Source organism: Rhinopithecus bieti, unplaced genomic scaffold (assembly GCF_001698545.2).
Source record: "Rhinopithecus bieti isolate Rb0 unplaced genomic scaffold, ASM169854v2 scaffold_26813, whole genome shotgun sequence".
NCBI lineage: Eukaryota > Metazoa > Chordata > Mammalia > Primates > Cercopithecidae > Rhinopithecus > Rhinopithecus bieti.
The window spans coordinates 629,884-656,556 of record NW_016812144.1 but is presented as its reverse complement, the minus strand read 5'-3'; the positions used below and the strand labels follow the sequence as shown (position 1 = coordinate 656,556).

The 26,673-nt window shown below is 56.3% G+C and overlaps 3 protein-coding genes across 9 annotated transcripts in view; 2 read left to right on the top strand and 1 right to left on the bottom strand.

Moving 5' to 3' along the window:
• PEMT (phosphatidylethanolamine N-methyltransferase) overlaps positions 1-6,407 on the top strand; it is a 92,653-nt gene extending 86,246 nt beyond the window's left edge. For 5 of the 6 annotated variants that reach the window (XM_017895612.1, XM_017895608.1, XM_017895611.1 and 2 more), the window contains exons 5-7: positions 2,449-2,560; positions 5,677-5,751; positions 6,123-6,407. In XM_017895612.1, coding sequence (XP_017751101.1) covers positions 2,449-2,560; positions 5,677-5,751; positions 6,123-6,180 — 245 coding nt within the window. In that variant the 3' untranslated portion in view covers positions 6,181-6,407. Of the gene's footprint in view, positions 1-2,448; positions 2,561-4,795; positions 4,827-5,676; positions 5,752-6,122 lie in introns of those variants that run through there. The other variant, XM_017895613.1, reaches the window with a different exon arrangement.
• An 8,650-nt stretch (positions 6,408-15,057) lies between these two features.
• RASD1 (ras related dexamethasone induced 1) lies at positions 15,058-17,148 on the top strand. Of its 2 annotated transcripts, none has more exons than XM_017895606.1 (2): positions 15,058-15,718; positions 15,902-17,148. In XM_017895606.1, the coding sequence occupies exons 1-2, from the start codon at positions 15,433-15,435 to the stop codon at positions 16,453-16,455; spliced, it is 840 nt and encodes a 279-aa protein (XP_017751095.1). In that variant the 5' UTR covers positions 15,058-15,432; the 3' UTR covers positions 16,456-17,148. The 2 variants fall into 2 exon arrangements, with proteins under 2 accessions (XP_017751095.1, XP_017751096.1); XM_017895607.1 differs by having other exon boundaries at positions 15,976-16,058.
• A 2,098-nt stretch (positions 17,149-19,246) lies between these two features.
• MED9 (mediator complex subunit 9) overlaps positions 19,247-26,673 on the bottom strand; it is a 15,031-nt gene continuing 7,604 nt past the window's right edge. Inside the window, exon 2 of the mRNA XM_017895605.1 lies at positions 19,247-20,621. Coding sequence (XP_017751094.1) covers positions 20,405-20,621 — 217 coding nt within the window. The 3' untranslated portion in view covers positions 19,247-20,404. The remainder of the gene's footprint in view (positions 20,622-26,673) is intronic.

The window sequence follows — 26,673 nt, the reverse complement described above, 5'->3', positions numbered from 1 at the left end:
GAGATGAGGGGTGGAGGCACCTTATCCCTTCTCCATTCCCCTCTGCTTGTGGCTGAGGTGCTTTCAGGCTGTGAGCCCAGTGCTGGCCTGGCCAGACGCCCACCAATGACCCTCATGATGGCAGCAACTTCCAGCTCCTTGGAAGCTGGGAAAGAAAAGCAGCCATGGGAAAGGCAGTAGGGGTGGGGGTGGGAGGGGAGATGGGGGCAGGGGTGGGGGACAAGAGGGGGCCTTCGGAACCTGGAAGGAGAGAAGAAGGCAGCCCCAGTCCAAGGGGACAGTGAGCAGGGAGTTGGCCCAGCGGGGCGTTGCCCACTCTCCGTCATGGGTGGGAAGACCCACGTCTTCCTCCCCATCAGCCCTGGCCGGTGCAGGAGCTTGGCAGGTCACTCGGCTTCAGTGGCCTCAGTGGCCTCCTGGGACCAACAGTGTCCTGAGGAGCTCCCGGGCCCGCTTGCCACCCCCATCCTTAGATGCTGGCTGCAGCTTCTTGGGCCCAGCCCCCAGGGCACTGTGGGCTCTCACAGGGCACTCCAAGTTCTCAAGGAGCCTGTGCTCGGCAGCAGGGGTCGTCCGAGGGAGGAAGTGGCATCTGTGGGTGCAGCATTCTGGATCGCCCACGACCAGGCCTCTCTGGGACTGTCGGGGGCACCCACAGGTGGTTCAGTGCTTCCTGCTCAGGCAGGAGCTGTAGGGAGTTTGGTCTAGGAAGGGGGGCAGCAGCCAGGAGTGTCTGGATCTGCCAGGTGGGGGCAGGTGTGGGCAGGTAGAAAGAGGAAAAGGCCTTGGTGCAAGGAGAGGGAGGTTGAGGGCAGAGTGGTGGGCGGCTGGAGGTGGGGGAGCAGCTGGACTGGCCGCACAGGTGCTGTCGGTCGGGACAGGGCTGGAGGGTGAGCCGAGGGCTTGAAGGCCAAGCAAAGGGTTGAGGCTCCATCCCCAGAGAGGTGGGAGCCACAGAGGGGGTCCCAGCAAGGAAGAGGTTGGACTGATGGAGCCAGGATCAGCGGTGGGGCTCAGGAGCTGTGGAGGGCCCTTCCAGGATGTGAGGGGGGTGAGAGCCACATGGAACGGGGCTCTGGGCTGTGCATTCAGGTCCTATGGGAGACCAGCGGCAGGGGCCCTCCAGCGGTCAGGGCACGGGTGGATCTGGACAGGGAGGGCTGCAGGCAGCGTAGGGAGAGCCAGGATGGTGGGTGGAGCCCCTCGGCAGTGGAAGAACAAGCTGAAGGGCCCTGGATAGTCAGAGGGAGGGAAGGAGCCCACAGACACCAGTGGCCACAGACTCCTGGCGGCCCTGCCAGCAGACATGGCCTAGAAACGCCGAGGGCCAGCAGCGCGGGATGTAGGCAAAGGTGGTCACTTCCCACTGTGACTCAGCCCGAATTGGGTTTCTGTGCCATCTACCCACACCCTGCTGCCCCACTTCCTGCTTCCTGGGAAGAAAGAACTTCCCAGTGGTCCTGGGCCCTGCCCCGTGTCCCCAGACAGTGACGCAGCTCCTGGACCCCTCCTGCCTGTGCTGCCCATTGTCAGGCAGCTGCCCTACTTTCCGCCTCGGATAAAGCTCCATTGTCCTCCTGGAGGAGAGACAAATTAGGGGTTTCTGGGGACAGAAGGCTGGGAGGAACAAAGCCGCACCCTTTATGGAGCGGTTACTCTGTGTCCAGTGGGATCGTCCTCTGTAGGCCTGGGACAGACTCTGTGACTGTGACACCGGCCACTGCTTATGGCTCAGAGCAGTCCTGCCGGGGGATGCCTTGTGGCCATGTGGCTGACGGGTGCATGGCTGGCCTGTCTGGAACAGGCTGTCCAATAGTCACCCTCTCTCCACTGGGTCTAGCTCCTCTGGGCAGCTGGGTGGGAAAACAATAATACCAGGGCTGACCTCCCAGAGCGACAGGAGGCGTGCCGTGGCCGGGCCCTGGTGCCAGGGCCATGCAGCTGGGGGCGTGGAGCAGAGCAGCCCTTAGCAACCAGCTGAGGCCCCCAGAGGGAGAGGAACTCACCAGAGTGAGGCAGAGTGGGAGGTAGGTCAGGAAGAGGAAGGGTCTGCATAAAGAGGCGCCATGAGCAGAGGGAGAAGGGCCTGAGGAGGAATGGAGCTCTCTGTACAGAGAGCAGGGAAAGGCATCGCAGGGGAGGGAACAGTGTGTGCGAGCCTGGAAGAAGAGGAAGGCCAGCGTGGCTGGGTCAGAGTGCACGAGAAGAGGAGCAGTGGGGCAGGGGCGGTGCTCAGCACCTCAGTCCTTGGGCCCCACGCCCTCTGCTGTCTGCGTGCCTGGTGGGTCCCTCTGACTCTGTCCATTGTTGAACCCCCTGGAGCCTCCTGGAGTGCAGGGCCCTGTCTCACCTGCAGGTCCCGCCACAGCCCGCTCTGGGGCCTTCCTCAGTGATGGTGTGGCCAGGGCTGATGAATAGCCGAGGGACCCTGCCTTGCCTCATCCACAGGTGATTACTTCGGGATCCTCAAGGAGGCGAGAGTGACCGTGTTCCCCTTCAGCATCCTGGACAACCCCATGTACTGGGGAAGCACAGCCAACTACCTGGGCTGGGCCATCATGTGAGTACCAGGCTTGCTGTCCTCTGCCCTGCTGGCCACCTCCCGGGGAGGAGCTGGTGCAGCTCAGGACGCAGGGGCCAGGGCCCCTGGAGAGAGAGAAAGGAAGAACGTGTCATTTGCGGGGGCCTAGGGCGCCCTGGTTCTCCCTTTCTCAGAAGCGTCTTATCTATGGTAACAGAAAGCACATCCCAGAACAGGGTGGCCAGCTTCTCCAAGAGAGCTGGAGTGTGGAGGTTCAAAGGCCGCAGGCAGGTCACAGCCGCTCAGCCCTGGTCCTGCCGCGCAAAACAGCTGCGGACGCGGGAAAACGGATGCGTGTGCTTGGCGCCAGCACAGCTCCACTTACAGACATTGAAGCCTAAATTTCAGATCATTTTCACATGTCATGAACATTCTTTTGATCCTTTTGCTTTTCACTGTTTAAAAATTTAACAGGTGTTCTTGACCCGTAGGCTGTAGTTTGCGGACCCCTGTGCTGGGACATCAGGGCTGGGACCACCCGAGTCATCTTCCCTGCAGGAGGGGTCAGCCAGAGCCACCAGGGCCCACCTCACCTGCAGCTGACAGAACTCCCTGTGCCCCCATAGCCTCTGCCCATGTGGCAGACACCCCTTCCCACAGAGGGGGCCCCATGCCACGAGGGAAGCCTAGAAGTGCTGTCGGCCTCAGCCAGGTACAGGCACTGACAAGGTGTGGGGACGTGCTCCCGCAGGGGGGTCAGAGGGCCTGCAGTCAAGGATGGCACAGCGGGAGCTGCCCTGGGCTTCACACCCAGCCCCCACCCTGGCAGTTCTAGTTTAGCCATTTTCTTCCATAGAAGGTTTTTTTTGGCAGACAGTGTTCCACTGCTTTTGTTTAATGCTTGCAAACCACTGGCCTAGAATTTACAGGTTCTCCTCAGGACCTGAGGGGCCAAAGGATCCCAAAGGAGTGAATTGTAAACGGTGAATGTCAAGAGCAAGATGTTGCCTCCTGGCTCCCCGCCCTCAGCGGCTGGGACCGTAGCCGCTGGGGTTGGAGACAGCAGAAGCTAGAAGGGGGGCTGTGGGTCTGGCTGGGACCCACCCCGCGTCCAGGCCAGGCAGTCCCCAGGGACACCTCCCACCTGCCTTCTAGCCTGGGCCCCCTGCCCGGACTCGGGCAGTGCATTCCTGAGGCCCAGACTACGTGCCCCCAGGCTCACCGGCCCATGGCGCACCCCACTGGGGCCACAGGGTGAGCCCAGACTCAAACAATCGCCCCCACCCAGGTCGTCCCTGCAGGCTTAGGGTTCCCAACACACCTGGCCCCCTGTCTCCTCTGTGTGGACACACACATGCACGTATGCACTTACACGCTGTTCCCTCGCCTAGAACCCTCCCATTTCTGCCCCTTGTCAGTCCTTCCAAACCCAACGTGAGGTGTCCCCTCCTGCAAGAATCCCTCCCTGACCCCCCCAACCTTTGGTGCCTCCTCAGTGGCTTAGTGTCCCCAGCAGTGCCTTGTGCCCTGGAGTGAGAGTCACCCTGGGGCTCAGGACACACAAGCCGCCTCCACAGGACATCAGCCACGCGGTGTGCTGGGAGATGGCATCAATGGTCCAGGAGCTCATTAGAGATGAGCCATTACCTGGCCAGACGCTGACACAGCAGGGACCCCCGCAGGCCTCCCACAGCCCATCTGTCTCTCACCTGCCAGGGCCCCAGAGATGGGCCTTCCAGGTGTCTGAGCTCCCTGGCATGTAGGACCCCGGCAGGCCATGTGGCAGTGAGCCCGATGCCAGAGGACAGATGGCAGAGGTGGGGGCCTGACTGTGAGGGACAGGTGGGCCTCCTGCTTCATGTTGTGCAAGCGGGGGCTCCTGTCCCCCTCAGTGCCCACAATGGGGTCGCTGCTGGATGCCAACCCTGGGGCTGGAACCTGGGCTTGGATCTTTGCTGTCCTTACATCTGCCCTGCCCCCTGCAGCTCCCAGACAGGCAGACCAGTGTGAGGTCCAGGGGTGGAAGGCAGTGGGCAGGGCAGAGGGTCCCCATAGGGGCCACAGGTGCCCTCCAGCCCTCACTTTGATCCAGCCCTACCTGGGGTTCTTGTGATGGTTTGGCTGGGGAGGGGGCAACTTGGCACAGAGGCAGCCAAGGAGGGTGCAGCCCCTGGCCCAGGCCTGCCCATGCGCCCTCTGTGCCTACCAGGCAAGTCCTTTCCTCCCTCTTTCCCTCTCTTTCTCCCTCCCTCCCTCCCTCCTCCCCGGCAGCAGCCCAGTGCCTGTGGGAGCTGTGGGATCAGAGGTAACTATAGAAATAGATTGGGGGACAGCTTGACGGCAGCTATTTCTGGAAACCTGAGGCAGCTGCGCCCGGGCTCCTCGGTGCCGTCACTGACGAGCTGCCGCTGCTCACTGGTGTGGCGGGGTCAGGAGCTGGTCACCAGCACAGAGTCCCTGGCGATGCTCCATCCAGCCTTGGGCCTGCTGCACACTTTGCCTTGGGCCTCCCATCCTCTGGGCCGGGGCGAGCAGGGGGTTCCTGGGCATAGGGCTGCTGTCCTACCACCTGGGAGAGCCCAAGCTGGGCTCGGTGTTGAGGGCTGGGTGGGGCAGCAGCTCCTAAGCCCCCTTCCCCACAGCCAGATCCTCCCAGGGCATGGCTATGGGGCTGCACCTGTGGCTGGGGGCTGGGGGCTCAGAGTGGACCAAACTGGCTTTGGGGAACCCTGGACCCATTTCTAGAAAACAGCCTTTGTTCCTCAGAGCATGGTTTCTGGGGGACAGTGGAGCACTTTGCCCCAGAACCTCCTCCTGTGTGGGACAAACAGCCCTAGCCACTGGGACTCTTCTGCCTGGGGCTGCGTCTCCAGCTCTGGGCTGGGGGCTGGAGACCCGGAAAGAGTGAGCAGGCCCCACCCTGAGGCAACTCAGCCAGGACGGACAGGCAGACAATGATGATAAATGGATCAGAACTGAGAACATGGGGACCCCACTCAGGAAGGGGCAGTGCTGCCTGGGCTTGGTCGGCCCAAGTGGCCCCAGCGTCGGCCGGAAGACCCGGGTCACAGCAGGAAGGGCCAGCCAGGGCAAGAGGGCAGTGGCCCTGAGAGACCCTGGCTCCAGCCAGGCCTAACCTGCCTCTCTCCCTGCAGGCACGCCAGCCCCACGGGCCTGCTCCTGACAGTGCTGGTGGCCCTCACCTACATGGTGGCCCTCCTGTATGAAGAGTGAGTAGGGGCTGCGGCGGGTGGGGGCGCGGCTGCCCGGCTGGCCCTGTCTCTCCTTCTAGAACCTTTCCTTATGGCCAGGGCAGGCTCAGGACAGGCTGCCATCAGCCAGGCCCACTCCAGGGCTCCCAGGTCAGAGCGGCCACAGCAGCTTACCATGCGGCCTGCAGGACCCAGCAGGCACCTGGCCCCTCTCCCCTCCCTCCTGCTCTCTGAAGGCTCCAAGTCAGTGCCACCCCAGCGGCTCTGGGGGATGAAGGGGATCCTGGTCCCATTGGGACACTCTCAAGCTGGTGGAGGCAGGGCTCTGGTGTGGGCAGTGGGTCACTCCCAGGACCTGCTGACTGAAGCCTCCCCCCGCTGCCCGGCAGGCCCTTCACCGCTGAGATCTATCGGCAGAAAGCCTCCGGGCCCCACAAGAGGAGCTGATTGAGCTGCAACAGCTTTGCTGAAGGCCTGGCCGGCCTCCTGGCCTGCCTCAAGTGCCAGGCCCTGCGCAGGGCGAGAATGGTGCCTGCTGCTCAGGGCTCGCCCCCGGCGTGGGCTGCTCCAGTGCCTTGGAACCTGCTGCCTTGGGGACCCTGGACATGCCGACATGGGGCCACTGAGCTCCAACCCACACATTCCCATTCACCAATAAAGGCACCTTGACCCCAGCATCTACTCCAGCCTCTGTCTGTTTGCGTGGAGAAGGAGCAGGCCTGGGGCATGAGCATCAGGTCCAATAGCTCCCAGGCCAGGCTGGCCCCAGCCTTTCTCTCTCTGAAATCTCAGAGCTGGGAGGTGGACACCTGTCTCCAGGCCTCCAAAGGAGGTACTTAAGAGGCATCAGGGGCTCACCTGGCCATGGCCATGGTTTCACCCCCAGGAGACTTGGTGTCTTGTGTCACCTGCTCCCACGCCCCCCCCAGCACACCCAAGACAGCCCCTCTGCTGCCTCTTCCCTTGGAGGATCCAGCCCCGTGTCTGTCAGCGTGAGGGTGGAGAGGTGTGGTCACGTTGTCCTTGGCCACCCCAGTCTAGCTGGGCAGATGACACTGTCATTCCTAAATGAATGGCCTTGTGCTGACCAGCATCTGGACACACGCTGGGCGCCCTATGTGTCTGTACAGGGGGGAAGTGGGCCCTGCAAGGGTAAGCCTCATCTGGGGGAAGCCGGACACAGTGACCGGGAGTGTAGGCTCAGGCATTGCCACTGGGGCTCCCGAGGTGGGCAGAGAGGACACCCTTCCTCCCTTCTCCTGGCACCCATGCCGCCACTTCCTGTTTTCATTCCAGTTCTGCTGCTGGTGGCAAGGTCACCCCTCAGTCCCCAGGACACCAGGCCCCCTGACTGGGGCAGGTCGGGGACTTCTAAGCTTGGTGGGCTTTGGGGTGATTCTCCTGGGGGTGCCAGAGGCCCTCAGTCCTTCAGCTTTGGTCAACATTATCCCTCAGGGTCTGTGAGCCCCGAAGGCCAGTCAGGGGCTCCCAGAGGCCGTGTGGGGATCAGGGTTCTGCAGGGAGAGGCCTCCACTTGTTCCAGCTCCTCTCCTCTTCCACCTGTGACCTCAGGCTGATCACTGCCCTCTTCCAGCTCCAGGGGTCCTCAATCAAGCTCAGGGACAGTGACCGAGGGCCGGCTTTCCCTTGACATTACTTTCACTCAGGGCTGCAAAGCCATGGCCTGAATGGACATTTACAAAGCGCCCTCAGTCCAGGATCTTCCTGCTCACACCGCCAAGATGGGCTCCCGGGCTGCATTCCTGAGCCCTCTAGGCAAGCCTGGCCCTCTCCTGGGAGGGCTGGAGGTGGGTGCAAGGAGACTCACCCCCCAGCACAGGAGTCCCCAGGCCAGAGCTGTCAGAAGCCACAGAGCTTGTGAGGAGTGAACCTGACCCTTTCATCACATGGCCTCTTGGCCCCCAGGGCACACGGTGAAGGCAGGGCTGCCAGCCCTGAACTCCTCTTGCCCCAGCCCCAGCCGCCTCGCCCCTGGCCCTAGGCAGATTCCCCAACTTCCCACTCTGCATGTGGAGGTACAGAGGATGATGGTGCCAGGGCTGCTGGGCAAGGCTGACCCTCACCTGTGTCTTCACAATCCCAGGTGCCCAGTTGACCGGGCCCCGCAGCCCAGGCAGGTGGCCCTCAGGGTCTGGACCACAGAGCCCCTCCATCCCTCAACTGTGCCGGTTCCTTCTCTCTCTGGGCCTCCTTCCCCGTCTTCCCAGCCAGGATGCTCAGCCTGGGATCTGGGCCACGGACGGGAGGTGCCAGAAAGGCTCAGCTGAGCACTGTTCATGTTCCTGGGCAGTTCCCTGCTCCCCACCTCCACTCCCCGTCAGTCCCAGCCCCTGCTGGGGGCTTTATTTTTAGGTACCACTTACTCAGCACCCAGCTGTGTGTGCAGCCGGAGGAAGCCTGGTTCCCTGGCAACTGGCCTGGCTCAGCCTGGTGGGCCCCTCCCCTCAGGGATCCCACGTCCCGCCCACTCCCCACTCACTCCTGAGCTTCACCCTCACACCACCACCCCCTGCCAAATGTAAATGTGGTCAGGACACCCCCTCAACCCTCTGTTGTCCTCGGAAGTAAGTCTTGGCCCATTACCCCTGGGGCCCAGGACTTATTCTCTCCCCAAAGCCTGTCCCACCGTGGCCTCCTTCCCTCCATCTGGGCTCCTGCAATGTCTTCAGGTCTCAGATCACCTCCGCTTATCCCTGCGTCTACCCTTGCCATTCCCTCCACCTGGACACCCCTCCCCTCACACTTATCCATCCGTCCGTCCGTCCGTCCGTCCATCCAACAATATTGAGTTAGTCCTTCTAGGACACGGGCAGGGGACTCACTTGGCTATGAGCATGGTTTTCATGCCCTGCCCTCAGGGGCATGCCACGCCTTGGGACAAGCCACTGCAGGATGGGGACAAGGCGGAACGTTTTCATCTCATCGCTGCCGTAATCGATCTGTGTCCTCAGGTTCCGCGGAATCATTCTCGCTGGTGAGGTGAGTTTTGAAGTCAGATCTGGGCATGGGCAGGTGTCAGGAGGTGAGGCAGTGGGGTGGGCGAGGAGCCTTCCCACCCGAGGGAACAGCATACGCTGTGGCTGCAGTGGGCCGACCCAGGAGAGGGTCCAGGGCCCCCGAGTCTCCCTTGCAACAGGCAGGCCTGGTGAGGGGCTCAGTTTCCAAGAAACAAATGGAGTATTGCAGAAAAGTGAGAGGTTCCCCCTGGCTGCAGGGTGGAAACAGGGTCTCCTACTGTGAGGAGGCCCCCAGGGTGGGGAGGCACGTACAGAGTTGTTCTGGGCAGTGGTGATGGTGCTGGGCCCTGGACAGAGGTGTGAGGTGGGAAGAGAGGACGTGAGAGATGTGTAAGGGGGAGAATGTCCAGGATTTGGGGATGAATGAGGGAACAAAGGGGTGTAGCCCCCATGGTGGGCGGATCCAGGCGAGCTGGGAGAGATCCTGAGTCCCTCTGCAACAGGCAGGTGGCTGCCGGGTGCCTGGAGAGGGTTGGGCTGGAACCAGTACCTGTTCATCAGGGGGCGAGATCCACAATTCTCAACCTGGTGTGCACAGTTCTGCCACCTGGCCAGCTTCATGTTTTCATTTCTATTATAATTTTAACATCTTTACTGAGATATAATTGACAAGCCATACATACAAGTCTGAGTTTTTGTTTATCCACAGACTTGTGCAGGCATCACCACAATCATTAACACATTTTCATCACTCCCCAGAGAGACCCCTGTACCCCTGAGCTGTCACCCCCGACTCCTCTCCAGCATTAGTCACCACCAAGTCGCTCTGTCTCTATGGATTTGCCTCTCCCAGACACTTCCTATGAAGGAATCACGGTATTTGTCCATTGGTGTGCGGCTTCTCTCACTCGGCACTGTGTTTTTGAGGTTCAGCTGCGTAGTGCCATGCCTCAGCACTGTTCATTTTTACGGCTGAACAATGTTCCACTGTGTGGATGGACACACTGTGTTTATCCATCAGGCAAGGGACACTTGGGTTGCCCCCACCTTCGGGCTGTTGTGAAGAATGTGGCTGTAAACACTTGTGGACAGTTTTTGTGTAGACACATTTTCATTGCTTTGGGCAAATTCCTCGGTGTGGAATTGTTAGGTCACATGGTAACTCGCATGTTGGACACATTGAGGAACTTCTAGCCTGTTTTTCACAGCACCTGCATCTTCTTACATGCCCACCTTGATAACTTTTTATTTTTATTCATTTATATTTGAGGTGGCATTTCGCTCTTGTTGCCCAGGCTGGAGTGCAGTGGCACAATCTCGGCTCACTGCAACCTCCACCTCCCAGGTTCAAGCGACTCTTTTGCCTCAGGCTCTTGAGTAACTGGGATTAACAGGTGTCCGCCACCACGCCCGGCTAATTTTTTGTATTTTTAGTAGAGATGGGATTTTACCATGCTGGTCAGGAACAGCTCTCGAACTCCTGACCTCAGGTGATCTGACCGCCTTGGCCTCCCAAAGTGATGGGATTACAGGCGTGAGCCACCTCAGGGGCTCAGCCAGGCAGGGGCTTAGCGAGGTGAGGGCACGAGGGAGCCTTTCAGAACTGGAGGTGCCCTGTGCTTGGATGCGGTGCTGTCACAGGTGTGCACATAGGGGAACCTTCAAGCTGTAACCTTTCCATCTGAGCACACTACTATAGCCAAGTCATATCAAGCTAGACCATATAAAGTTGCCAATACTGCATGTGACCATTTCTAACTTAGAAAAGCAGTATTATTCAGCCGGGCGCGGTGGCTCACGCATGTAATCCCAGCACTTTGGGAGACCGAGGCGGGCAGATCACGAGGTCAAGAGATTGAGACCATTCTGGTCAGCATGGGGAAACCCCGTCTCTACTGAAAATACAAAAAACTAGCTGGGCGTGGTGGCACGCGCCTATAGTCCCAGCTACTCGGGAGGCTGAGGCAGGAGAATCGCTTGAACCTGGGAGGAGGTTGCAGTGAGCCGAGGTCACGTCACTGCACTCCAGCCTGGTGACAGAGTGAGACTCCGTCAAAAAAAAAAAAAGAAAAAAGAAAAAAAATATTCTATGATTCAAACTAGTATCCTAAAAACTTAAGAGAAAATGGAGCAGTGTGAATAGTATGAACCAGAAGACGATCAGTGACAACCATCACATGGGAAATTTTGAAAGGGACACAGGCAGTGTGACCTGTGTTCGCCATAGTGGTCAAGTGGGCCTCGCTGAGGAGGTGGCATTTGAGCCAAGACCCAACTGCAAGAGGAAGCAGGAGGGAGGAAGGGCCTCCAGGCATTGGGAGTGGCAATGCAAAGGTCCTGAAGTAAAAACAAGGTCCCAGTGCCCCCAAAGCAGCAGCCCGGAAGGACTGAGCTACCAAGGGTGCCAGCCCTGGGCACCTGGTCCCTCGAGGGGCAGGCCAAGGGGTTGAGCCTCTGGGCACCCGTGTGTTCGCAGGAAGCTGGGCCTGGACTATTATATTGTTCTGAACCCCAGGTCACCAGGGCCAGCAGGGTCAGCCACCCCTGGAGGCAGAGTCACTCTTGTGGGGTGATCCAAGGGTTGTCAGAAAGTGTGGGCATGCCCCTCTGCCACCTGGCCACACGCCTGACATTCCGCCTTATTTTTTAAAATTTTTTCAAATTTGTTTTTTGAGACGGAGTCTCACTCTGTCACCCAGGCTGGGGTGCAGTGGTGCGATCTTGGCTCACTGCAACCTCCGTCTCCTGGGTTCAAGTGATTCTCCTGCCTCAGCCTCCGGAGTAGCCAAGAGTGCTGGTGCACGCCACCATGCCTGGCTAATTTTTGTATTTTTAGTAGAGACAGGGTTTCACCAGGTTGGTCAGGCTGGTCTCGAACTCCTGACCTCATGTGATCTGCCCACCTTGGCCTCCCAATGTGCCGGGATTACAGGCATGAGCCACCATGCCCAGCCTGATGTTCCACCTTCTTTCGGCCTCTGAGGGGCTCCTGTAGGCTGGCAAGGGCCAGGCTGTGGGAACGTGCTGTACTGGGGTTGAGGGGCAGAGAGAGGGGTTCACTTCTTCAAATTCCACTCGCAATACTTGAGCCCATGGCAGGGGAGGAGAGGCACGGCCTGGGGACGCCGTACACACTGACCCTGCAGCCCCTTATGTGTAAAATGGACATGAAAGTCATGCCTACCTTGTGTATAAAGCAGGTGCTGAGGCAGTGCCTCCCTCCCTTGTCGCCCATGGAGCTCCTCAAGGTTTTCTCTTTGCTTTCTAGAATCCAGAATCAGTCTCAGGGCTTGAGGGGCATGAGAGGCATCCGGTCTGACCATATCCAGTGCTTCGGTCCTGCTGCTGCTTGCACAGGTGCTCACTCCCTCCGCCAACACCTCTGCACACACAGCCTTTGAGGCTGATGGATGGCCTGAGCCAGGCAGCAAAGCTGCGTGCATCCTGATCCTTGGTTCCTGGGGCAGAGCCGGGAGCCTTGGGCTGAGCTGGCTTCTCTTGGGAGGGTCTGCTCTACTGGGAACAGAGCTCATCACTGATGAAGAATCTACCAAGGTTATGATCTCAGCTTGATGAGGGGAGCCTGTCAGAGGGAATGCAAAGCCAGCGCTATTTGCCCCTTTCCCCCTCTTCAGGAGGTGGCGTGCACCAGGGTCACACAGGAGAGAAGCACACCTCAAGGCCTCCTCTGTGCAAGGCGCTGGTAGAGATGGGCTCTGGCCGCACAGGCCAGCACAGCAGTGCCCGGGCCCGAGGGTGCTCTGGATTCCTGTCACCTGAAGTGCCCACTTCCGGCCTTTGTGTGGACTCTGTCTCAGGACGCCACCACAGGCAAAGCTCTGATGGGGTGCCCAGCATTCTCCTCTGGCCCAGCTCTCAAGAACCTTCTAATTGCTCTTTGCCCTCAGACAAGGCTGTGTGGCTGGCATTTCCTGCCTGGGGCCGGTGCGGGGGGTGGGTACAGCTGCCCACCCCTAGACCAGCCCTGACATTTAGTCAAATATTTTAAACAATTCCCCTCCCCTCTGAGCAGGAAAATCACTGCACTGCAGGTAAATACTATTTACAGACAGGCTCATAGCCACACACACGCCGTTTGTTATCTCATTCCCCAAACACACAGAAAACAGAATTATTTATTGCATACAGCATGGGACTGTGATGGACCTGGACATCAAATGCTGTGAGGGCTGGCACGGCCCGGGTGGCCCAAGTGCTGAGAAGCCCAGTACACATGTTCCCTCTGTGTGGGGTTCCGGGATCCAAGGGGCGGATGGTTCTGTGAGTTGCGAGTTGTTCCTGCTTGTCTTCCATCCCCCGGCCCTCCCCAGTCACTCTAGGCTAGGGCAGGACCTTGTATAAAGTCACACAGGCAAACCCCAGAAGAAGGAAAAAGAGCACCTGCATGTACAAGGAGCTGGGTGGCAGAGGCTGCGCTGGGGTAAGGCTTCCTTCATGCAGTTGGGAGTCTGGCCATGTGGGGACATCAGGAGATGCCATCCCACAGAATTGGTGGCTAGGCTGTCCTGGGTGTGGCCGAGAGAGGCCCTGGTCCCAGCGCTCCTTTCATTCTGGTCCTTTCTGAAATGGTTTGGATTTTTAAAAAACCATGAGCATTTATTACTTTTGTAATAAAAAGAAAGAGATGCCCTTTTAAAAGAAAAGAGGAGGGTAGAAACAAGGAAGTCGGCTTGCTGCTTGAGAGTAAAGTCCCAGAGGCCACCTCCTCGACAGGAGGCGTAGGCGCTCTGGGGCATTCAGAACGGGAATGGCAGGTGGGCCTGGGTCTTCACAACTCAGCATCCGTAGGGCAGACAGCCATGCACAGATGGTACCAGGAGTCACTATTTCTGATAACCCAGGCTGGGTCAGTGCCTGCCAGTGTCATGTTCCTGATTTAAGGGGCCAGCCTGGACACTGACCAGGGGAGAGCTGGGCTGTGATCCTTGACCCTCAGGCCCTCCACTCATATCAAATGGACCTTCTTGGGACTAGGGCCCCAGAAGGCAATGGCTGTGTGGGGTCCACCTTCACTATAGCCCTGGCCATCAGTCATCCCAAGTTAGAGCCTGGCTGCCCATGCAGTGCCGCTGGGGAGGCATGGGAAGGCGGTGCTCAGTCTGAAGGTGGTTCAGGTCCGTACCTTGACTGAGTGCCCCCATGCAACCCTCACCCACCTGACAGCTGGGCCGGTGGTGCCAGCTAATGGCCCTCTAGGTATCTCCTAAATCAGACGTGGCCAAAGCAAAACACTGAGCACAGAGCTTGTCTGTCATGACTTGGAGCAGTGACTTCCTCAAGAGCTCAGGGCTGAGGAGCTGGCTCCAGATAGCTTGTTGCCAGTGTTCAACAACATGACCCCACTCCTGGTTACTGATCAACCCGGTGTGCTCTTGAGAGTACTCCCACCAGGCCGCCGGGTCAATACTACTGTTACTGTTGCTATTGTTATTGCCAGGCCCCGCCCTCCTAAAGCATTTGCATGTTTTCATCCTTAATCACAGAACCAGAATCACTATCTTCCAGAAGAGAAAACTGAGGCCCAGGAGAAGGCAAGAGGTTGTACTGTGCTCCCAGGGCCCTTTCTGGGCGCGCTGCGGCTTTGAGCTCCAGCTCTCTCAGCTAGACAATGAAAACGGCGGCCCATGCGGCGCACAGTAAAGGCCCAAAATGCTATGATGGAGGGGGTGGGCCGCTGGCTGCAGAGCCCTCCATGCCACAGAGCCTGTCTGGCTGGGAGAAAGGAGCAGGCTGAGGCCTGCAGCAGAGCGCGGGATTGGGGACCGCTTCTGCTGGGCCCCAGCCTGGCTACCTGAGGCCCCTGCCCCATTCCTCCCGCTCCCCACCTGCCTGCCTAGCCTCTGTTCCAGCTCTGCGTGCCGCGCCTGCAGCCTCCCCGAGCCGTCGGCCGGGCTCTCTGCTGCCCTCTAGCGGCCCGAGCGCGGGGTGCCGAGCTCCGCGCCGGAGGCCCCGAAACCCCACGTCCGCCCGGCGGTCGCCTCCCGGGAACAAGAGCTGGGCTGGGGACTGGAGCCGGAGGGGGCTGGGGCTGGGGCTGTGCTCTGAGGACTGCAATATACGGTCCGCGCAAGCACCCAGCAAACGCTGCTGCGCTTACTGGGTGACTTACTAGATTACTATTCTCTGGGGAAACAGTACCAAACAAAGTAAGTGTACGTGCGCGGGAGATGCAGGGAGAGAGGTCCTTGCCCGAAGTCGCAGAGGGACAGGGGCACGGCCGGGACCAGAACCCCGACGCCCCTGCGGCCGCCGAGCAAGCAGCAGTGGAGGAGTCCGAGCGCCTCCAGCCTCAGCCCGACCCTGGACTGTTTCCCCCAAGCCCCCGCGCCCAGAGGGCAGGAGCCGGGCAGCGGGCGACTAGGTCGCCGGGGCTGGGAGTGGGTGCGGGGGAGGCGGGCCCCGCGGGACGTGACGCACGGAGCTGGGAGGGCCGGGGCGGGGCAGCGACGCAGGCTGTATATAAGGGCGGCGGGCGGGCGCCAAAGCCAGAGCAAGCTGCCTTTGCCCAGAGCTTGGGAGAGCCCGAGCCGATCCCAGCTTAGCCTAAGCCCAGCCCAAGTGGAACCGGAGCTCCAAGCCCGAGCCGCGCCCAGCCCGAGCAGAGCCCTCCGGCCGCTCACCCGTGCGCCACCCCAGCGCCCCCCGGCGCCTCTCAGTCCTTCTCTCGGCCCCGCGCCCGCCCTCGCGGCCCCTCTGCCCAATGAAACTGGCCGCGATGATCAAGAAGATGTGCCCGAGCGACTCGGAGCTGAGTATCCCGGCCAAGAACTGCTATCGCATGGTCATCCTCGGCTCGTCCAAGGTGGGCAAGACGGCCATCGTGTCGCGCTTCCTCACCGGCCGCTTCGAGGACGCCTACACGCCAACCATCGAGGACTTCCACCGCAAGTTCTACTCCATCCGCGGTGAGGTGTACCAGCTTGACATCCTCGACACGTCCGGCAACCACCCGTTCCCCGCCATGCGGCGCCTCTCCATCCTCACAGGTGAGCCGGGGGCTGGACAGGCACGGGAGGGAAGGGCGGGCAACCCTCGGCCAGGGCGTCCTGTGAGCGCCGGTCCCGCTGCCACGCGCCGAGTAGCGCGCCCCGCGCGGCCTCAAAGTCAGCCCGACTTGTCCCCTGGGCGGCCACCCTCACCTCCTTTTCTGCTCTCTGTGACCCCTCTAGGAGACGTTTTCATCCTGGTGTTCAGCCTGGACAACCGCGACTCCTTTGAGGAGGTGCAGCGGCTCAGGCAGCAGATCCTCGACACCAAGTCTTGCCTCAAGAACAAAACCAAGGAGAACGTGGACGTGCCCCTGGTCATCTGCGGCAACAAGGGTGACCGGGACTTCTATCGCGAGGTGGACCAGCGCGAGATCGAGCAGCTGGTGGGCGACGACCCCCAGCGCTGCGCCTACTTCGAGATCTCGGCCAAGAAGAACAGCAGCCTGGACCAGATGTTCCGCGCGCTCTTCGCCATGGCCAAGCTGCCGAGCGAGATGAGCCCGGACCTGCACCGCAAGGTCTCCGTGCAGTACTGCGACGTGCTGCACAAGAAGGCGCTGCGGAACAAGAAGCTGCTGCGGGCCGGCAGCGGCGGCGGCGACCCGGGCGACGCCTTCGGCATCGTGGCACCCTTCGCGCGCCGGCCCAGCGTGCACAGCGATCTCATGTACATCCGCGAGAAGGCCAGCGCCGGCAGCCAGGCCAAGGACAAGGAGCGCTGCATCATCAGCTAGGAGCCCCGCCGCGCCGGCGACACAACCTAAGGAGGACCTTTTTGTTTAAAAGTCAAATCCAGCGGCCCGGCACGCCCCGTGCGCCCCGGGCCGCGAGCGCGAGGACTGGCGTCTCCCCTCCCCGCGATTCACCCCCAGCACTGGGGAGGCGCCACTGAACCGAGAAGGGTCGGTCATCTGCTCCGGAAGGAAAAAGAACTGGCCAAGACTGGGACTATTCCCCACCCCGTTCCCCATTGGCGCCAGCCACCCCACAACTTGGGGGGCGAGGGCCCAGCTGAGGGTGGATTTGTCTTCTCAAAGACCTAAGAGTGAGCGCGGGGTGGGGGGGATGTGAAGTTATCCAGCCTCTGTTAGGCTTCAAGAAACCTTCCTGCCCCCTTGCGGGTCAGGACCCACGGGGCATTATCTTGTCTGTGAATCCGGGTTGCCGTGACAGCCGGCAGAGCCTCTGCCCTCCCGAAACTAAGGGGGGCGTGGGTCAAATCATAGCCAAGTGACTCGTTTACATGTGAGTGAAACTGCACAAAGGAACACAAAACAAAACTTGCACTTTAACGGTAGTTCCGGTGTCAACATGGACACGAACAAAACCTTACCCAGGTGTTTATACTGTGTGTGTGTGTGTTTGAGGTCTTTAAAGTTATTGCTGTTGTTTTTTAAATATACAATAAAATAATTTAAAATGGAAAACCAGTTTTTCTTTGCTTTTAGAGATGGCTGGAGTGGGGAAGGGTGCGGAGAAGGAAGGGGCTGGGCTCTGACTTAGGTGGAACTAGAACTTCCCCAGAACTGGAAAATAACCCTGGCCTTCTGAAAGCAGCTTTGGCTGCCAGAAAAGCCCCAGATGCCTGGGGCATCTATGCAGGGGATGGTTCCCTAGAAAACCAGGATGAATATAAAGGATTTCAGGGTTCCCCCTGGAGATGAACTCTTTCTAGCCATCCATCTGCTTAATTTTCTTTGGGTTTGATGACAAAAGGCCTCATTTTCTGAGAGAATGTTTTGAATTCTTCAGCGTAAAGGCCACTGGAACTGTGCCTAGCCATTTTGTCACCAGACTCAGTGTGGGCCCGGGCAAACTTTCAGACTGTTGGAGGCATCACTCAGGCCCTGGGGAAAGAGCCTGAGACCCATCTGGAAGCAGGCCCATCCTGGTGGCCACCCCCACCCCTCACTCCAGGGTGCCACCCTGTCTGGAGACAGGAAACTCCTTGGCCTCCGCTCCCCGCTAGCTCCAGGCAGTGCTCATGGCCAGGTGTGGAGCCCCATGCCCCCCTCAGCCTTGCTGTCTCCCTCTCATGGCTAAGGCACCCTGGAGCACCACTCTCTCTGCCACTAGTACTGTAAACCTGTGGTGGGCGACACCTGCCAAGCCTCAAATTCTTCACCCCAGGAAGAGCGAACACCCCTGGCATGGGCTCGCTATGAGGATTAAGTGTGAAGTTTGAAAAGTACTTAGCACAAATGCTGGCTACGCAGTAATCCAAATAATTGGTGGCTTTGAGAGGGTGTTCAGCCCTGTGAGAGACACTCAAAATCGTCCTAGAAGGATTTCAACCCTGCTCCGGTGAGGGTGGCTCCTCCTCCAGTCACCAAAAGGCACCCCCCACCCCACCCCGCCCCACCGGAAAAAAAAAAAAGGCAACCACACGGATGGCCCAGGGGCCTGTGACAGGCACGGGCAGGGATGACCCGCCAGGCAAACTGCCCTTGAGGCCAGCCAGGAGAGGAGTTCCTGTTCCACACTGGTTCAGCAGGTGTGTGTCCTGGGGCGGTGGGAGGTGATAAGCAGAGGTGTGGTTCTGTGTCTGAACAGACAGAAACATTTTCCTCTCAACTACCTGAGAGCCATCCCACTATGAATTTCTCAGTCCAAAAAGCATGATGTCCTGAGACAGCAGAGCATAAGTCCTTTTAATTATGCATTTGAAAAATGTCACAAGTCAAAAAAGGAACACAGGCAGGCTCCGGCTCCCTCCGACCCCACAAGGAGCCCTTGTCCATTCCAGCCCTGCACTCAGAAAGACCCTGGCGGTCTTGTATTTTCCACGTGCTTCATGTTTCATGGTATCTGTCAGAGCCTTAAAACTGGCCCACCCACTACTGTGACATTTCAAGGAAATAACTGATTCAGTTAAATAACAGTCCCAAGGTAGAACTGGTCTCACAGGTGACCACCCGCTTAAATCCAGAGCCTGCTTTTCTGCCCAAAGCCACTGAAATCTGATCTCCTCCTTCACACAACCCCAGGTCCCCAATATGCCACCCACCTTCTGACACGTGGCTACAGGTCTACAATAATGGAAGCTCTGCTAAAAACATCTCCACCCAATCCCCCTGCCAACGAGGTCAGTTGGCGGGCATCTGTTAAGCCCCTAAACTGGTCAGCACAGGTTCTGTGCCCATTCCTAGACCCAAACAATACTCCAGGACTTCACACCTCCTCCTCGAGAGGAAAGGGAGAGAACTGCTCTTACCTCAGTCTGACAGTCAAGGGAGAGCACACAAAACATCCCATCTGGAAGAAATCAGGGAAGCTGGGGAAATGAGGGCTGTTCACAAACTTTTTTTTTTTTTTTTTTTTGAGACGGAGTCTTGCTCTGTCGCCCAGGCTGGAGTGCAGTGGCCAGATCTCAGCTCACTGCAAGCTCCGCCTCCCAGGTTTACGCCATTCTCCTGCCTCAGCCTCCCAAGTAGCTGGGACTACAGGTGCCCGCCACCTCGCCCGGCTAGTTTTGTATTTTTTAGTAGAGACGGGGTTTCACCGTGTTAGCCAGGATGGTCTCGATCTCCTGACCTCGTGATCCGCCCATCTCAACCTCCCAAAGTGCTGGGATTACAGGCTTGAGCCACCGCACCCGGCCTGTTCACAAACTTTTAAGAGCTCAAACTTGGCTGTGTAACTTTCAGACCTAGCTCACGGTTGGGGACCACCTGAACTGGCCCCCAGGGTTGCCTCTCTCTGAACACAAGGTGCATAGTGAACCCCTCTGCAGTGTAGTACATGTTGCTGCCACAAGTGCAAAGGCCAGGAGGAAAAGACCTTTTAACCAGAGCAATGGGAATCTGAAATGCCAGAAGGGGGAAGGTCTGTTCGCCTGAAGACCTCTTCGAGCCTGCGTGGAAAGGATGGCCCCTTGTCAACCCTGGGGAAGCACTGCAGATGTGAATCGTTTTCGCCACTCTTGGGCACTGACTGAGGGTGACCAGCGAGGAAGGGAGCAAGAGGTGAAGGCGAGGAGAGCCTAGGAGGCAGGGAACCTGGAGGAGGCAGGGAACCTGGAGCCAGGGGCTGCCTGGCAGGGCTCTGGGCTGACACCCCCACAGCTATAGTTCCATTCACTGGCTCAAACATAAAAGGAACCAAACTGGGAAAAAGGCCACCCTCTGGCCTTTCAAAACATTATCTCACAGTTCTACGCCATATGAGCGCAAGATGAGCACCACGTTTACTTCGTCCAGTGAATTCTATGCAAATGTTTCAAGAAGCTGCTGTTAACGGGAACAATGTGTACCTGGTACACACTGATCCTATGGGGGTGGGAGGAGAGGGAGGGAAGGAAGCAAAGAGGAGCTCCCTCCCTTCCTACTGTGCTCTTCAGATCTGTCAGTGGAGCCCGGCGCAGCAGATGGCCCCCTCCCCAGAGGCAGGGAAGAGCCCTCCACCCCCTCCGCTGCCTCTAGGAGCATTCTGACTTTCACCAGCAGGCACTCCAGTTATTATGCATCTAGACATATGGATCTACACGAAGAAGCCCCAGCGCAGCCAAGCTCGGTGCTGGCTCCCGCACAGGCGACGGGCGCGCAGCAGCACAGGAGCCCCGCCCCTGCACCTTGACGTTCCGAGCTGGGGTCCACAGGAACCACGCACCAAGGAGCCTTTGGGGATGGCAGTGGGGAAACAGGCCATTGGCTTCCCCCTGTTTCTCAGGAAGTCGGCCTCACTCTACTCCTTGGGGATTTCGAACATGCAGAGGCTCTTGTACTTTTGCAGAAGCTCGTTCTTGGTCCTGACTTGCTCCCGGAGGCTCTGCAGCTGCTGCTGCTGCTGCTCAGGGCTCAAGTGGATGCCGGGCATGGTGCTGATGAGCTTGCGCATCTCCTGGAACTTGGTTTTGAGGGCGTTCAGGTCCTGGTGGACCTCTGGGCTGTCCTTGTCCATGCTGTAGGGGAAGAACAGCTGTTAGCATTCGCAGCTTGATACATGTCTTGGCTTTCCCGTCCTGCACCCCCCAGAGCTCGCTGTCATTCTGCGATAGCTTTTAGAACACTTCATTTTATGTGTCTATCCTCTGACTAGGCTGTCCACCCCCAGAGGGAAGGGACGGGTTCTTTTTTAGGCAGCCAGCAAAGAGCTCCCAGGCCTAGCACACTTGCAGATCACACACAGACACTCTTGATCTTCTGTCAAGTCAACTGTCACTCTCTGAGGTCAAGGACCATGTCTGCCTGGTCACAGGTGTCTCCCTACCCCCGGCCCAGTGTGTGGCACACTGCAGGCACTCAAGAAATGTCCGTGGAAAGAATGAATGCTTGGCAAATAAGCTCATGAACATGTTGGTTCAATCAACAAACCAATACCAATATCAGGTGACAAAGGCCAAACAAAACGTGCTAAAATATGACATTTTGTCTAATTGGAGCCATTTCTAGGCCAATCAGGAGGCTTTACCAGCTAGCAAGAGCTAATTTTAGCTGAGGTTTTGATGCTGGCTTGAACCTGTTAACATAAAGACTAATTTCCACAGAGCCGTTCATAAATTTTAAATTAGTTAAAATGGAACTCATTTAAATGTCTCAGCAGACACAGACTCTCTTCTGCCATGGTGATGGACACTCCCTGCCTTTGAGTCAAGTTCACTTTCAAGGCAGACCGTTCGCTCTATCTCACAGCTATTAGCTGCACAGAGGTCCTACTCAATGAAAAACGAGGCAAGAACAATCTCCCTTAAGATAAAAAAAAAACAGCCTGGCAGTTGCTTCTATACGTTTGTTTGTTTTTGAGACAGGGTCTCACTCTGTCGCCCAGACTGGAGGGCAGTGGCACGATCTCGGCTCACTGCAACCTCCACCTCCCGGGTCCCGGTTTAAGCAATTCTCCTGCCTCAGCTTCCTGAGTAGCTGGGATTACAGGCACGTGCCAACACGCCCTGCTAATTTTTGTATTTTTAGTAGAGATGGGGGTTTCACCATGTTGGCCAGGCTGGTCTCGAACTCCCGACCTCAGGTGATCCACCTGCCTTGGCCTCCCAAAGTGCTGGGATTATAGGCATGAGCCACCACACCCAACTTCCTATACATTTTTAAAAAGTTAGTAAGTGGATGAGCTTTTGAAAACAAGTGGTTGAGACCAAAACTAAAAGGCAATTCAGTAAGCTGTTCTAAAAGTAAGCCATTGAGGCATAAGAGGGAAAAACTGTCAATGATCATTAATTTTTTTAAATAAATGTTCATCCGTAGCGGGAAATTTCAACCCAGATGGTGCTAATTCATGTTTACTATTCATCATTTCTCTGCTTACTCAGGCAAAATATCCATCTTTCCTGGCGATCCATCAGTTACATCTCACACCTTGCAAATCAGATGGCCACCATGGGCAGCTCAGTATTTACCAACAGCTCTAAACTCAGAGGGAGGGTATGGAGAATCAATCACTTCTTCCAGGAAATCAGAGGCCAGCTGAACATCTCTTGTCATTTGATGCCCTGAACTGAGAGACACCATTAACAGTATACCTTATCTCAGATTCTAGAGAGGATGAACTGGTATTCATGAGAACTAAACATCCTTTGGAATGAAGCAAATAGGGAACTTCTTTTATTTTAATTCTTTGAGGTCTCAGCTCTGATCCACAAACGTGGACAGAAACCATCTGGACTTCTGAAATCCTTCTACTTGGATGGCATGCATGTTAACATACTGTTATGAATTTAAGTCCCAAGGAAGTTTTAAAATTAAAATATAGTTTTTTAAAAAACCGACTCACATCACATGACTCTTAAACGACATGGTAAAACAAACAAAAAAGTACTTAAAATAGAAATGTGGATGACAGATAATTCCATTCGTGAAGCAAACATAACCTGACCCAGAAGAAAATTTAGTTCTGAAAGTTGAAAGTGGGTCATGTTTAAGATGCTCATCTCTGAAAACCCCCAAATCGCAAGGGTTGCCTGTTCTTTGGTGAACTTTTGGGAAAGGAGACAGTCTTCAGATAATAAAAAAGGAGCTGTAAGACAAGCCACCTGGAGGGCAGCTGAGCCAAAAGGGGCCGTGCAGCCCACAGGGAGGCACCTCTGCAAGCCCAACTGCCCTAGTTGGTGGAGGGAAATAGCACAGAACTCCTGGCATGAAGAAAACACGCTATTCAGAAGTGGGCACCTGTTAAGCCAGGATGACTGTGAAATATTCAAGCCAAAAGAAAAGGGACAGGCCCAAATACTGAGTGAATAAAAGCAGAAAGCTCTAAGTGGGCCTGCCTTTGTGTTCAAGGTTAGTCATCGGCCAACTATAGAAGGAATGAAAAAAGCCAGTAGGTCAAGGAGGATGAACATCGTACAAACAAGGCAAGGTCAGAGCACTTTGGTCCCGCCTACTGTGGTTTCTTCTCTTTTTGAGACAGAGTTTCACTCTTGTTGCCCAGGCTGGAGTGCAATGGTGCGATCTTGGCTCACTGCAACCTCTGCCTCCTGGGTTCAAGCAATTCTCCTGCCTGGGCCTCCTGAGTAGCTGGGACTACAGGCATACACCACAACACCCCACTAATTTTGTATTTTTAGTAGAGACGGGGTTTCTCCATGTTGGTCAGGCTATTCTCGAATTCCCGACCTCAGGTGATCCACCCACCTCTACCTCCCACAGTGCTGGGATTACAGGCGTGAACCAATGCGCCCGGCCCCCTACTATGGTTTTTTTTAAAGAGTAGACAAAAATACTACCGCTAGGGGTGATCCTCTGAGCATCCTTCCCACGGATAACAGACAGTTGTATCTGTGTCACCAAACTCACGGGCAATATCACAGGGCTTAGGCGGGTGTGTCTGCGAATCATGCCCTGATTTTCTTTGTTGTTCTTCTTTTTAGTATAGATGCTTTAGTACAGATGCAAACTGGCCACTAACTGTATTAGAACCACTGACACGGACTTCCTCCCAAACCTGACAGTCATTTCTTTTGACCTCTTGGTGGCATCTGACTCACGTTTCCCATTTCTTCTTCCTCACAACTTCCATGCACTGTGCCTCATGCTCCACTCTGTCCTGGCTGCCTTGCCCTCAGACTAGCCTTTACCAGTCCACTCCTCTGACCACAGGCTCTCCTCACACCATACTAACTCCTGTGGCTTTCATTTTTCTAAGATCATTTTTTAAAAAATGACAGTAATAGGTACTTGAGGGAAAAAATTCAAAAATGACAGACACCCAAGGCTTAGAAAAGGGAAATCTCATTAACCCCTTGTTCCAGAGAGAACCTCTGTTAACACGTGGTGTCCACTGTTTCAGATGGCTTTGAAATCTACAATAGCATACAAAACACACAAACTTTTCTTATTTGACAGAAATGTGACCATCCATGGTTCTCATTCTTGCTTTTTCTAGTTAACAGTGCACCTCAGATGTCTTTCCACACTAGCACGTATACAATCAGACAGCTAAATCACCCTGGCTATTCACGGGTGGTTGTACTATTTGTAACGTACTAGGATGACAGTGAACATCTTGTACTTATACCCTTACGTACTTGCACAACTATTTTGGTAAGATCATTTCCTAAAAGTAGGGATTCTGGGTCAAAGGTTATATATATTTAAATTTTTGACAGATATTACCAAAATGTCCTCCAAAAAAAAAACTGTACTGATGCAGATTCTCTGTAGCCACAGAGGGTGCACTTCTCCCTCCCACCCTGGATGATACTGGCTACTACTTACCTATCAACTGTGTTTCTCTGCTCCAGTTCTGCCAAGACCTATGAGGCCTTCCAGAGAGGAAGGCCTTGAACTTATACCCTTGCTTTCATCTGCTCACAGCATTACATGTAAAAAATATTCTTTTTAGCAAAGAGTGACAAAAGGTTATGCTGCTAAACGGAGTATGAAAAATCACTGCTCTACAAAATGCCCAGAACATTTCATCCACTCCTGAGCCCTGGACACCGGGAGCACTCCCCAGCCAGCCCTCCTTCCTACACTTCAGTTTCCTCCCCACAGTTACCAAGGCGTTCCTGCCTGGAGTCTGGGAGACGGCAAACGTCCAGCATAGACTCGATGTCAGCAGGGGATGGGGTGAGGGTGCAGTCCCACCTACACACTCTACTGGTCGAGCTAGGAGCCTGCCCTCCCAGACCCCCAGACTTGCACCTGTGTGCCCCCTTCTCCCAGCCTCCAGCCTGCCAGCTCCATCTCCTCTAGACCAGTCACCTCCCATTGCCACTGCCTTCCTGTGGATCCAGGTCCTCTCCTCTTCTGAAACACTTCTGCCCCACCCACCTTTAGAAATCCAAGTCAGGTCGGGCGCGGTGGCTCAAGCCTGTAATCCCAGCACTTTGGGAGGTCGAGATGGGCGGATCACGAGGTCAGGAGATCGAGATCATCCTGGCTAACACGGCAAAACCCCGTCTCTACTAAAAAAATACAAAAAACTAGCCTGGCGAGGTGGCGGGCGCCTGTAGTCCCGGCTGCTCGGGAGGCTGAGGCAGGAGAATGGCGTAAACCCAGGAGGCGGAGCTTGCAGTGAGCTGAGATCCGGCCACTGCACTCCAGCCTGGGCGACACAGCAAGACTCTGTCTCAAAAAAAAAGAAAAGAAAAAAAAAAGAAATCCAAGTCTGAGCAGGTCACTATGCTGCTTAAAAATCCCAGATGGCGGCTGCGTGTGACAGCTCACACCTGTAATCCCAGCACTTTGGGAGGCTTAAGTGAGTAGATCACTTGAGACCAGGAATTCAAGACCAGCCTGGCCAACATGGCGAAACCCCATCTCTACTAAAAATACAAAAAAAAATTTTTTTTGTATGTTTACAAAGGCATGGTAGCGTGTGCGTGTAGACAGAGACGGAACCCCGTCTCTACTAAAAATACAATTTTTTTTTTTTTTTACAAAGGTGTGGTGGTGTGTGCCTGTAGTCCCAGCTACTTGGGAGTCTGAGGCACGAAAATCAAGTGATTCCAGTGAACCTGGGAGCCAGAGGTTGCAGTGAGCCACGCCACGCCACTGCACTCCAGCCTGGGCGACAGAGTGAGACTCCGTTTCAAAAATGATGGCCTCCTATCCACAGACAACACCTTTCAGGCAAATTCAAACTGTGAAGGAGGCCCCCCAGTGCCACCACAAGCGCCTCCAGCCTTTCCAGGCAAAGATTCCCACTCTTCCCAGGACCCATGTAAATGCCTGCCTGGCATTTCTCACGCCCACTAAGGAAGTGCTCACTCGCAAAGGCCTGCCTTTGTGGGGCTTGCCTTCTGGTGGGGCCCACTTTCTGGTTATAATTCCTACTGAGTGGATGGAAATGACATGGCAGAGGAGTGAAGAGGCTTTTAGGCAGACTGGAAACACCTCGTCCGAGCAGTCTATGAACACCCTCTATCTGTGGCCGCTCATCCTGCTCCCTGGGGTGTGGCTGAGGGAGAAGAAAGTGAACGGCAGAGGCCTTCAGTAACTGCGTGACTATCCCCGGGAAGCCAGTGTGGGCACTTAGCGGGGGCTGCTTCCTACACAACCCGGGAACAGGTCTCAGCTGGCATGGAAGGCCCGGCAGATTAAAACAGACACTTGAGTGGGCAGAAGACAGTCAATAACACCCTGTTCCCACGAAAGAGGTCTGGCTGGGGCTCTGAGGTCTTGCTGACCTGCTGAAACGGCCAGACCAAGCTAGAGGGGCCGGGACAGCGTGCTCATCACTGGAGCCCTGTCTGTGGTGGCAAGGACGGCTCCCCTCTACCTACCTAGCAGCCTCAGACCTTGTAAAGAATTTTTAAAAATTGAATTTAAAAAATGTTTTTAAAGTACCCACGTCGACAGATTACTCTTACAAAGGGAGCCAAAACCATCAGGCAAGGCAGAAACAACTGTAATTCAGAAGGCCTAGGCTGGGCTACTCCGTTCCAAACTCAGATTCGATTTGTTAAGTTTGAAGGAAAAAATAATAATTTTCCCCAATCTAACAGAGCCCATTTCATTACTCCTTTATGATGTATTTTAAAATGTAGCATCCATATA